Source organism: Limulus polyphemus, unplaced genomic scaffold, assembly GCF_000517525.1.
Source record: "Limulus polyphemus unplaced genomic scaffold, Limulus_polyphemus-2.1.2 Scaffold259, whole genome shotgun sequence".
Classification (NCBI taxonomy): Eukaryota; Metazoa; Arthropoda; class Merostomata; order Xiphosura; family Limulidae; genus Limulus; species Limulus polyphemus.
In genome coordinates, this window is record NW_013665869.1 from 651,842 (window position 1) to 663,780 (window position 11,939).

The 11,939-nt window shown below is 29.2% G+C and overlaps 1 protein-coding gene across 1 annotated transcript in view; it reads left to right on the top strand.

Annotated features, from left to right (window-relative positions):
- LOC106478889 (endonuclease/exonuclease/phosphatase family domain-containing protein 1-like) overlaps positions 1-11,616 on the top strand; it is a 36,249-nt gene extending 24,633 nt beyond the window's left edge. The window contains exons 4-9 of the mRNA XM_013939468.2: positions 2,503-2,607; positions 4,721-4,843; positions 5,747-5,861; positions 7,234-7,287; positions 7,669-7,794; positions 8,952-11,616. Of these exons, the coding sequence (XP_013794922.2) occupies positions 2,503-2,607; positions 4,721-4,843; positions 5,747-5,861; positions 7,234-7,287; positions 7,669-7,794; positions 8,952-9,295 (867 nt within the window). The 3' untranslated portion in view covers positions 9,296-11,616. The remainder of the gene's footprint in view (positions 1-2,502; positions 2,608-4,720; positions 4,844-5,746; positions 5,862-7,233; positions 7,288-7,668; positions 7,795-8,951) is intronic.
- The last annotated feature ends 323 nt before the right edge of the window (positions 11,617-11,939 follow it).

Consider the following 11,939-nt stretch of genomic DNA (forward strand, 5'->3'; position numbering starts at 1 on the left):
AGTTAATATTTTCCAGTATCAATTATTTCCGAGAAACTTCAGTGATACAAGATCCTTTCTTGATTAAAACTAGTTTATTCTTTCTTGATACAACTTTTTGTAATATGCAGAATTTCCACAGTCACTTTAAACTTAACAACCTTTATAACACACACTATAACTCGCAGTGATTCACACACTTTACTTACTACTGTTCGCTTGACACAATTATCTATCTCTTCATTCTATCTGCATATCTCTCTATTGCTGGCTTTATTTGCTGGGCTTATATACCAAAAAAGTGGGTGCCTCGCAAACACTTGGACATTTGCAGGGTTCCTCGATAAGTCATGATCCTTGTAGAAACTCCAGCGAACATGCTCCCAGTGTCGCGTGACTTCTGCTGTCGTAACAATATCATGACAAAGATAACTTTAACATAGAAATAAATCACCCTAAATAAATCATAAAGCAGCCAAATCAGTGCTATAAGTGTAGCTACCAGATTGGCCAGTAATTTTGATTTCATTCCCTTAAGTCACACACTGAATTCTTTTTTTGGCCACTCCTTTTTTTTACCACAAAGATGTTTTTGATTAGATAGACATTATATTGGTGTGACACTGCCAGATTGGTTTGATGACCTATCACAGTGTAAACTATCAACATGTCCCTGCTCTGTGATGCAGCTCATTTTCATAAAATAGAGAAGAGCAATCCCATAATATTTGTATTTCATATCCTTTTTTTTTTCAGTACTGTGTATGTATGTTAATGAGTGAGTGTTTGTGTGTGTGTGTGAAAAAAACAGAAAATGCAAACCTAATAAAATAAAAAATAGGTAAATAACTGTAAAATATCTTTTAATTATTTTTTATTTTCTTAGCAACATTTGGAACAGACATTTCAAAGCCAAAGACAAACCTTTCCTTTAATAACCTACAGGATATCACAAATGGAATACAATGTACAAGAAAAGAATGTTGTGCAAGGTAGAAACACAAACTTTGAACCATAGTATAGTAATAAAAAATGACAAATATTGATTAAAACTAAGGAAGTAAACATGATTAAGAAAAATAAAACATTTCATCAATTTTTTTTAAATTCTGTGACAAAACAAAATTTTTCATTCTAAAAGTTGAACCATTTGTTAATATCAATAGGACATGTACAACCTAATTTGAAAATTAATTCTTTTTGGATTCTGATTTTATGATTGGTGTAAGAAGGGGCATGTCATAGGGCAGCTTCTCAGTGGCACAGCAGTAATTCTGGAGACTTATAACACTAAAAACTGAGTTTTGATACTTATGATGGACAAAACACAAATTTCTCTTATGTAAATATGGTTGCAGTAGTTACAAGTAATATAATAATTTAAACATTTAGATGTACAGGTGAAATAGATATTAATAGAATAGGCTGACAGTTAACCCTTAACAAATGTTCTATGATCAGTGTAAAGGCAGGTGTTGCATTTGCTCTTCTGTCAAGTTTATGTACCAATTTCAATGATATGATGGATGTGTGTTATTCAGAAGTTCTCTGTGGCTGAATACAGTTTTAATATTAGTGTCTTGTTCATAAGAAATTAGAGATTTATTATGAAACATCTAACTAATACTACTGTTATGTGTTATAATGTGAAAGTTGTGAAGCAATATACGAGTGACTTGTACATCGAATGGATGATATGTAAGTGTAAGGGGAATGCATTTATGATCAGTGAAGATAAGTATGTTGGTTGAAATGAGGTTAGACATGTATCATTGGAATCTATAAATTGTTTAATGTGTTTGTGTTAGAATTATTGACAGTTTAAGCTAGGCAATCTCTGAAACCTGAATTTGAATGTTTACTGTGTGTAAGTTGATTATCTTTAGTATATTGAAGAATATTAGTATGATAGCCATATTGCTTGATTAAAAAATAGAGCATCTCAATAGATTTGTTACTACAGTCTTGGTCATTGCTGTAAAGCATATGTAATCTGGTGAGTTGTGATTTAGAAATGTTTCTCTTGACAATATAAAGGATTAATGGAGTAGAAATATAAGTAGTTGTGTGTATCCATTGGTTTGTGATCAACAGATGTAGATGGCTACCATTAATCATGAAAATATCTATGTCAAAAAATGATGCATACATATAGTTGATAACTACTAAAAACAAGGCCAAACAACCTTGGAAAACAAAACATTTTGACAAACTGGTGTTGAACTTAAATGTATTAGTATAGACATTGCTGCATACTTTATAATGTTTTATAGGTGTTTGAGTATGTATAGAATATGATATTAGTTTTTTAATAAATCTTTGAAATCAAAGAATAGTATTATATTAGGTAATTATTTCCAAGACTGCAGAAAAGAAGACAGACAAAATTTTGTATAAAAGTTTCATATACATAATTCACATAAATTTAGTATTAAATCAGCTTTTTTTTCATGTACCACTTTTGTACCCTAATGGTATGCTTTAAGTTAATTGAAATGGCTTATGTATTATATAATTTTTTAGTTGGCAACTGAGTTGAATAATCCCCAGCAGAAACAAGTCTGTAACTGGGTGGGTGAACGAGGAAAATGGAGCAGTGCCTTACCTAAAATCCCCATGAGAACAAGTGTAAGTCATTTCATTATATTGTAAGTGGACATTCATTCTAATGAATTATTACCTTTGTAAATGAACGTACATTTTTTTGCACTCTGTCTAGAATTTTCAGTGCTGCTAAGGTAAAGATTAGTGAAGGGGGAAAAACATTTATAAAGTAGTTTATGTACATTTTAACAAAAGGAACTTTGTCATTTTCTTAGTTAAGACAAGAATCAAACTTTCCCTATTTTTGTAAAACTTATAGCTTATAGCTTTGTATTATTTGGCTCAAAAATGTTTAAAAATATAAAGACTTGTCAGATATGATTTATTAATGTATATTTGTTTTACAAATAACACAAAGCTCTGTCTGCTGAAGTTGAAGTAAAGTATAATTTAAAAAACTCGTAAATCAAAGAGCAAGTCAAAAACATTGATTAATGCTAACCACAAGTTTATACATTTAGGTAAAATGTAAAAGGTATTAAAGAATATTTATAGCAATAAAAGTGTGGAATTAATATAAACACCAGAATCATGAAGAATCTAATCAAAAATACCTTAGGTGTAAAAAAAAATGTGCGGCCAAAAAGAGGATTGAGTGTGCGACAGTGAACTAGGTCGCATTTATTGTTCAACTTGGGCAATAATGGTGGGTAAAACAATATGTGGACCAGCTAACTAATGAATGAATATTTGCTGTAAAATTCTTATCAATGCTATAAGTGTAGCTACAAGTTTGGCTACCAATTTTGATTTCGTTCCTTTAAAGTCTCACACTCAATCCTTTTTTTAATTGCATCTTTTTTTTGCTTTAGAATTACAACCCTATTATTTGGAACAGACCAAAACATTACAGAACCAACCAGATTCTTTAAAATATATGGTTGTAGTTTTCCTCCCTAAAACAGTGTTAATAACTTTTTTTTTTGTAATAACACCATGTGATCTAGATTAACAGTTGTGTGTCATCACTTACATGCACTCGGTACAACCGTATCAAGCATTTTTATTTACTCTAATTGCTGAAGCTAATATCACATGATGCTAAATGCTCTTTAATTAGGAGAATTTCATAAAATTTTCCAAATTTATGCTTAAAGGTTGGCAATGAATAATCAATAATAACTGTTCACCTGTGTGATTCTTTTGAAAACTTGAGCTAGAAACTGTTAATCTAGTTTGCTTGGCCTAACCAATACTGTATCTGAGCATCCTTTCACCTTGTAGTTTTGCTGCTCTAAATTGGCCGTATTTAATATGAATGACAAAAAATGGTTCACTTTCACTCTTAGGTAAAGCTGTAGTAAAAAATGTTAGACCAATAGCTCACGTACCTTTTTGCGTAGGCGTGGGCAAAAGTTTTCATTAAATTTGAGCTGTTTTTATTGAATAACTTTGCATATGTGAGACTCCTAATTGTAGGTTGTTGAGATCTATCAATTTTACTAGCAAATAAAGTTTTGGTACTTTGGTGCGAAGAAAAAATAGGAAGAAACTCAATCAAAATTGGAGATGTTATATCTCAGGTATGTCTTAATGGATTTCCTTGAAATTTGGTATGTGAAGTAAGAGTCCAGTAGAGCACATCCACTGAAAATATGGGATTGTTTGGATTACCACAGTCCGAGCTATAGAAGATGGAATATTGCTAAACTATCTCTTCTGTTAATAACCTACAGTATGTCCTGCAGCAGGTTGGTTTGGCTGCACAACACACTACTGTGTGTCTTGATTCTATGATCTACCTGAAAATTTTTCTCGTAATTCCACAAAAAATAGCTTTTATTCATGAGTCTTTAAAAAATCTTGGTAACAACTTCTTTTTTTTTTCAATTTTATGGAGTTTTTATATCACATAGTATTTTTTTTGGATTTAAAAAAACTCGGTTCAAGTCAGGTTAAAGCCATCTTCACATTTAACAACAGGTAACAGTATGAACAAAGCAATGCCATTGATCCCTCTGCTTGGCCTTCTTCATAGTTTCTTCTATGTTAATCCTCTGCCATTCATTAATGTATCTTCACTGAACCTTCTGCCTTTCATTCACTTACCTGTTTGTTCTAATCATAACTGACATAGTGATTTGTTTTAAAGTTGCTAAGTATTGATTTTGAAACAAAATGTTTTTTCTGTAACCAGTCCTGCGGGTTTTTGTTTGACACAAGCCACAGTGTTGAACTTCAAGATGCACATTTGTGGATTTTACCAGAAGACGGTGCTGGACATATAAATCTTCCTACTTTGTGTGTAGGAGATTTCAAGGTTTGTTTTCCTAGTTAGCAAATAAAGTAATTTGAAAATGTTTTAGTGCTTGTGTGTTATTAAAAAAATATAGTAGTGTTTTTTTTTCATATATTCTTACTTCAAATAATGCTGTAATACAGTAAACAAAAATTTATTTTAAAAAACCTAATACTATCTGATTAAATAAATTGTTAAGAACATTAACTTAATGCTGGAATAAGAATTTAAAACATTTCAAAGTGTTTGAAAATTTTAAGAACTTTATTTTTGCCTTGTAATGACTTCTTATGAAGCCCTGAAATGTTTTGTGTTGAATGTAAAGAATTCTGGCTAGCTCCAAACTATTACTTTAACTTGTACCCAAAAAAAAACTAATAATTCAAGTATTTTTTTTTTATTTTCTTTAAAATAATCCTAGATAGAATCCTAAAATATTTTATTTTGTTCATAAAACAACTAATATAAAACTCTTGCATTACTGCTAATACTACTCCATATTTTGCACAATGAATCGCTATCTTTCTTTTTTTTTTTTTTACTAAAGTGTTTAATTAGACCTAAAATTTTAATTTGTTGTGGTCCAGCCTCAAATGAATCCCTGAACTATTGCTTTATGTTGGCTTGAAAAAAAAATAAAAAACTTTAATATACTGCTTTATTTGAGTATAAGGCAAATCCACATGAAATTATTAAGAATAATGATTGCATATTAAGCCTTGTTCACAGCAGTTTTTTATTGATAAGGTTTGATAATTTGATTTGTAAGTTGTATTCATTCAAAATATCACGTTTAAAAATGAATTGAGGGTTACTATAACAAATTTATCAATACATATTTGTAATTTGGTCTCTTTTTATATAATATATACATATATCTGTTATATTTGGAACAATTCAAGATACTTTTTCTTATACCATTAGGTGGATGGGATGAACCTCACAATTGTTAATCATCACCTGAAAGAAAACAGTATTAATGGCAAAGTAGGAGAAAGGTTAACTGAAGTAATGGAGTGTTTGCCTAAACATTTAAGGGGTAAATTTAAAGTCTTTTTTTGTTAAAGGTTAAAAATTGTCCTAATAAGATTAACATCTGAAAATCATATAGCACATACAGAAGTAGAATTTATTTTTTCCTGTTATTTCATTCTTTTAATGAGTATTAGGCAGTAAGGATGGCTCGGATCATTCATCAAAACGGTATTTTAAATATCTCCTCGGTAGGTCATCAGAACTTTACAATAATATACAGTGTTTCCTTTTATAACAATATATATGTAATGACTGAGTCGTAAGGTCTGGGAATGTCTGTAAATATCATAGCAAAAAGTTTGAATTTCTTGTTCTTCTTTCTGCTGCTTCTTTTTTATTACATGACAACTCAAAAAACACAACAATGCTATCAACCAATTTCACTGAGGTGTCATAGTTTCAAATGTAGTATCTGCTTTTATAAGTATTATTAATAATTAGTAATAATTTGAAAAAAATCTTAATTCTAATGTAAATGATGTTATTATTACCCCTTGATGTTAGCTTTCTTTCAGAAACTTAGTGTTCCTTTAAAAAGCTTAAGTACAAGGTGAAACAGGAATTACCAGCCAATAATAGATAAACAATAGATATTACAGAGTGAATCTCATTGTATTTAGAACTTGGTTATAATTACAGCCTTCCTATGCCTATTGAAACACTGCATTAAAAAAACAAGTGAAGAAAAACTTTTCAAACAAGGAAGTAAGTGTAGGAATGGCTAATATCAATTCTTCAAAAACAATGCAAACAAGATAGTAGGGATAATAGTTGCATTATCCCTACATAATAGCACATGCAATAAATAACATATAGCAACATATATAACTATTCAATCACAATTGAGTTTATCCTATTTTTGTCTGTTAACATTCTACTGCAATTTGTGCCTGTGCTATTATGTAGGGATGATGCAAATGCTATCCCTACTATCTTGTTTGCATTGTTTTTTAGGGATTGGTATTGGCCACCCTTATATTTTCTTCCTTTTTTGAAAAGTTTTTTCTATACTTTTTTCTAATCATTTTGGATGTTTTCCATAGTAAAATTTTATTGTGAATAATCTATTTAGTGTAAGTGCTGCCCAAAACTATAGCCATATTTTGGTTTTTACAAAAAAAAAACGTACTTGGTAGGATGTAACAAATATTTATTGTCAATTTTTATTTTAGGTGTAAGGTTGTATTATTTAAAGGTACCTTTTTAGTTAAGCAATCTAAGTTTTTAGAAAAGTTTAGAAGGAAACTGGAATTAAAGTCTACATCTCTACTTACCATAGCAGCAGTAGTATATGCTCAGAATCACTTTATCTTTACTAGTTATCATTGAAGGTTCAGAAGTATTAAATAACATACTTTACAATTTTTTTTTTTCAGATGAAAAACATGTCATCATAGTTGGAGACTTTTATCTTCCTCCTACTGATCCTGGTTGGTAAAACTTCTATCCACCTCATCCCTGTTAAATGGTTGTTGAATTAATCTATTAATATTAATATATCTCCACTTTTCGTTTCTTAATTGTTGCTTGTTTTCATTTAAGCTTTTTTATTCCCCTTTTATCGTGTTTGTATACCTTTTTTTTGTCTTTTTTTTATTCCATTATAACAGTAGCAAATTGTCTTTTTCTAAATTTAGGAAAGCTTTACCTCTTGATACCTCTAAAACAATTGACTGTTGTTAAAAGATGTGTTGTTGTTTTTTATAATCAAGTCATCAAAGTTTTTTAGTTTTATACTTGTATTAACTAGTAAATTTTGTAACAAAACATAATTTCAAAACAAAGACAAATAACTTTCAGTTTTATTTCAGCGTTAGAAGCCTTAACCAGTCATGGCTTTAGTCACCTGGTGCCAGCTAGCACAGTTACTAATTTAAAAACAAAAGAGCAGGATACTCATTTCTGGGCAAGTTGTGAATTTGAAAGAACGTTTACAGGTCAGTATTAATGTTACATTATAAAAATCCTATATCTCAAAGGATCATTCATCCTTCTAGAATTGTGAGGGAAATATGCCCCATTTTCTTCTTATTCGTTATAAGAACCATATTCTAAAAGCACTTGAGCTAAAAGTTTTTGAAGTAAAACAAAAAGCAAGTTGAGAAATTCAAGATATAGAACCAACCTGCATTTTTGAGAACAACAATAAGTTGAGCTTTGCTGGCTGAGGGATGACTTCAGACTGGAAATCAAGACTTATGAGTCATTAATTGCATTTCATCCTCAGTTGTATGCAGAAAGTTGAAATCAGTACTGATATATACAATAAAGACTAATATATGGTCTGCAGGTTGATGTGAATGATTTTGTATTTTGCCAAATGTAATACTATAAAGAAACATTAAATCTTAAACAAGAAATTTGATTTGAGGTAACGTATATCAAAATAGTTATGTACTAATATTGTTGATCAGGATAAAGTCTTAAAAAATGTCAAATACTTTGTTTAAATTTGAAGAGTTATTTTTTGCTTCAAGAAAAATGTTTATGTTCCACATATTTTTGTTGCTCTTAAACAAATAAGCTAATGTATAACAGGTAAACAAGATATGAAATTTATGATGTTGATATATATTTTAATATTAAAAGAAACTTGAGACAATTTTATATGTAAAATAAATTATCTCCGCAATATTCTTGCTTCTATACTGGAGCCTAAAGCTTTCAGAAGTAAATTATTTTTTTACCTTGATAAATGTTGCAGTTTTTCTTCATGGCTGTTAGGGGTGTTAGTGTCTTCATGAGTAATTTATCTTTTAAAATTGATGACTTTGTGGCCAATGAAACATCTGACGTTCATAAGGTAGCCAAGTTTATTTAAGGTTATTTTTCATTTGTTTGTAGGGTTTTTCTGTATATATTAATAATGTAATATTATTAAAATACTAACAGTAATCACTGATTTTGCAGAATGTGGACTTGCATTTGTGGTTGTATGTGTTATTGGCTTTTTATCATTTGTTTTAATTCAAGTTTTAATGTTTTTCTCATGCTCTGTGGCTTTGGTTTCAAAAATATTGTACTTTATAAATTAATTTTAACATTCAACTGATGAATTCAGTAATTGTTTTTATCATTTCAATATTTTTATTAGGACATTGGGGTGTTGTTCATGAAGGCTTGAACCACCCTGCCATACCAGATGGATGGATGTTGGGTGGGCCTGTGAGTTGGCATTGTCCATTGTGGGTAGAGATGTATGTCCAGAAGGTTGTAGATGATAAGAATACACAGATGCTCAGTGATCAGTTGGAAGTTTATTCATCAGAAGAAAAAGAAAAGGAGATTGGCCACTCTTCAGTAGTGAATGATGAAAGAAAAAAGAAATATTCATCTCGAAAATCTAAAAGTTTTATGGGTTATTTTCAAAGGCCCAAACTTCATTACAAAAGCACCATTTTAGCAAGATCCAGAAGCATAAGTGGAAAATTATTCTAATTGTTACAAACTTTGAAATGCCTTATGGGTGAGAATATCTCAGCTGTTAGAATAATTTTTATGCAAAACTCATTAGCCATAGGTTGTCAAGCTATAAGAAATTATAATAACACTTCTATCATTCAAATATATCAGGGGTATTTATCTATTAACTTTGAAATATTTACTCATAGTTGGTGTGAACTTATTTTTCTTCAAGCCTATCTAGACCAGAAAGAGATGTTTTCAGGTGTCAAGTGCTCACTTGCATATTAGATTTCAAAATTTAATTAAGAATAATAATAAGTGTATTTCAACGCTTTTTAACTCAAAAGATAGTTTAGAATTGATATTTTGTAACATATATTTAGGGTAATGTGGAAAGAAAAACTAAAAAATGTTCAAACTCTCATTTTTTTTCAGCTCAGAAGTTTTGCTCATGAACAACACATTTATCAATTTCTTTACCCATCCTAAAGATAGTTTTATAATTGTTAAGAAACTATCATACTATGTCTTGTTTTTCACTGATTGCATCTGTACATTAATGGTTTTATTACTACAGCAATTTGTTGACACTCTTTTATGATGTCATAGAATGTCTGAATAACTTCTAATGAAACTCAGCTTTGAAAATAGTTGTAGCCAACATTTAAGTATGATTGGATAGAACGTATTATAAACTAGTTATGTCAGTGTAGAGTAAATGAAATGGTGTGAGCAGTAAAACATTGTTTATCAAGATAATGATTAGTCAGAACTCCTGTAGGGCTTTAGAAATTTTCTTCCATAACAAGTCATCAGGTAAGCTAATCAGATTTAGCTAATATGGTAGGTGTTGAAAAAATATTCTGATGATCAAATCCATATTTATTGAATAGTATTGTTGAGTTTATCATATTCAAACAATGCACACAAATAACAAACTATATTTATTTGGTATAAATTAATCTTGATTAAGAATGCTGCTTGCAAAAATCGTGATACCTAGCCTGACAAAGGTAATAGTGATGCAATTTTGAAAGTTGAGGTTCTAGGTTGCCAATAAACCTTTTGTCAGTTTTAGCTATGTTTCTTTGTGAATCATAGCCAGAAGTAGTTACTATTATAATCACAAAAATAAAGCGTCAAAAAAAGTATGAATATGAGTCAAGTTGAAATATCTAAAGTGGAACTTTTTTGATCAACAATAAAGATAAATTCTAAGATAAAAGAAAGTTTTTGGAAACTTATCAATCTAAGAAATTATAGAAACACTAAATGATGAATATTATTTAGTAAGTTTGTACTAAGTTTCATACAATTTGGATAAGTACTTCTACACCTTCTATGGCCCAGAAAGGAATAATTTCAAACTGAATATCTATAGTAAATATGTGCTACATTATAGTACTTAAATTTATTGAAGGTGGCTCCTCTGTGTCTTAATAAATTTAATTAGTGATTTTTACCTGAAGGTATTCATATAGTAGAAAAAGAAGTAGGTATTGAAATTTCAAATTTATAGTATTTGTAACTATATTTATATTATTTGTTAGATGTATAGTTAAAAATGTTTTAAATTGTTTACAAAATGAGCTTAGGTATAATTGTTGTTGTTGTTGTTGACTAAATGTATATTACTGAAATTACTTCTTGGAAGATTGACAAGAAGTAATTATAATGTGTAGCTTAATTGCATTTTGATTAGAATTTCTTTGTAAATAAGAATTTTGCTGATATATATTGTTGAATGTTGTGTAAGATATACAGATTTATTATAGATTATGAAAGTAGAGTATATTGAAAGATCTAAACAAAAAAAACCCTGATTTTTATATCACTTACCCTACATAATGTTGTTGTTGTTATTATGCTTGAAAGATGTAATTTTGGTGCTTTTTTTGTTGGGAAGAATATTAGTCACCAGTATACCTGTATTTAGATTCAGTCTTAATATTTAATAAACAAACACATAACCACTTTTCTTTGTGCACTTTGCCCTCTAGTTATTGTAATTATGTTTAATTTAAACTCTTGTGTTTTCCAATTATATGAAAGTCTTTCATAATTTCTAGTATTTTTAGTGGTTATGTTAATTTTGTAATGGTAACTTGTTTAGTTGCAATTTTGTCATAGCTTGTTATTTCTCTTATTTGTCAAATTAACCCTTTTAAGTCTAATTATACATGTCTTTCACTGAAATCTTACTATCTTGAAAAGTCATGTTATGTTAAACCATTTGTAAGTTGTGTATGCATTATTTCAGCTACTGCCATCACTTTATTTCCTAAAATATTTCAGGTTTAGTTAGTGCACTCTTTATTTTTTTATTTCAAGTAGTTAAAATAATACATTGTTTACAAATGTCATGTTATTGATATATATATATATTAATGTAGATCAATTTCTTGTTTTTAATATAACTTAATTATGTAAGGCATCTTCTTACTAGGAATGATTTTATAATTTTAGTTTAATTAAGCAAGATTGATTAAATTTGTAAACAAAACATTCAGTAGTTATCATTGAAACACAAATTTGCATACACATGATGAAAGTGCCTATTTTCCATTTCAAAATCAGTATATATGGATGTTTAAACATGCAGTGACACATAAGATAACATTATCCTTGTATTCTTATCTTATTACATTCTTCTCATAAATATGTATTTTAGGTTCCA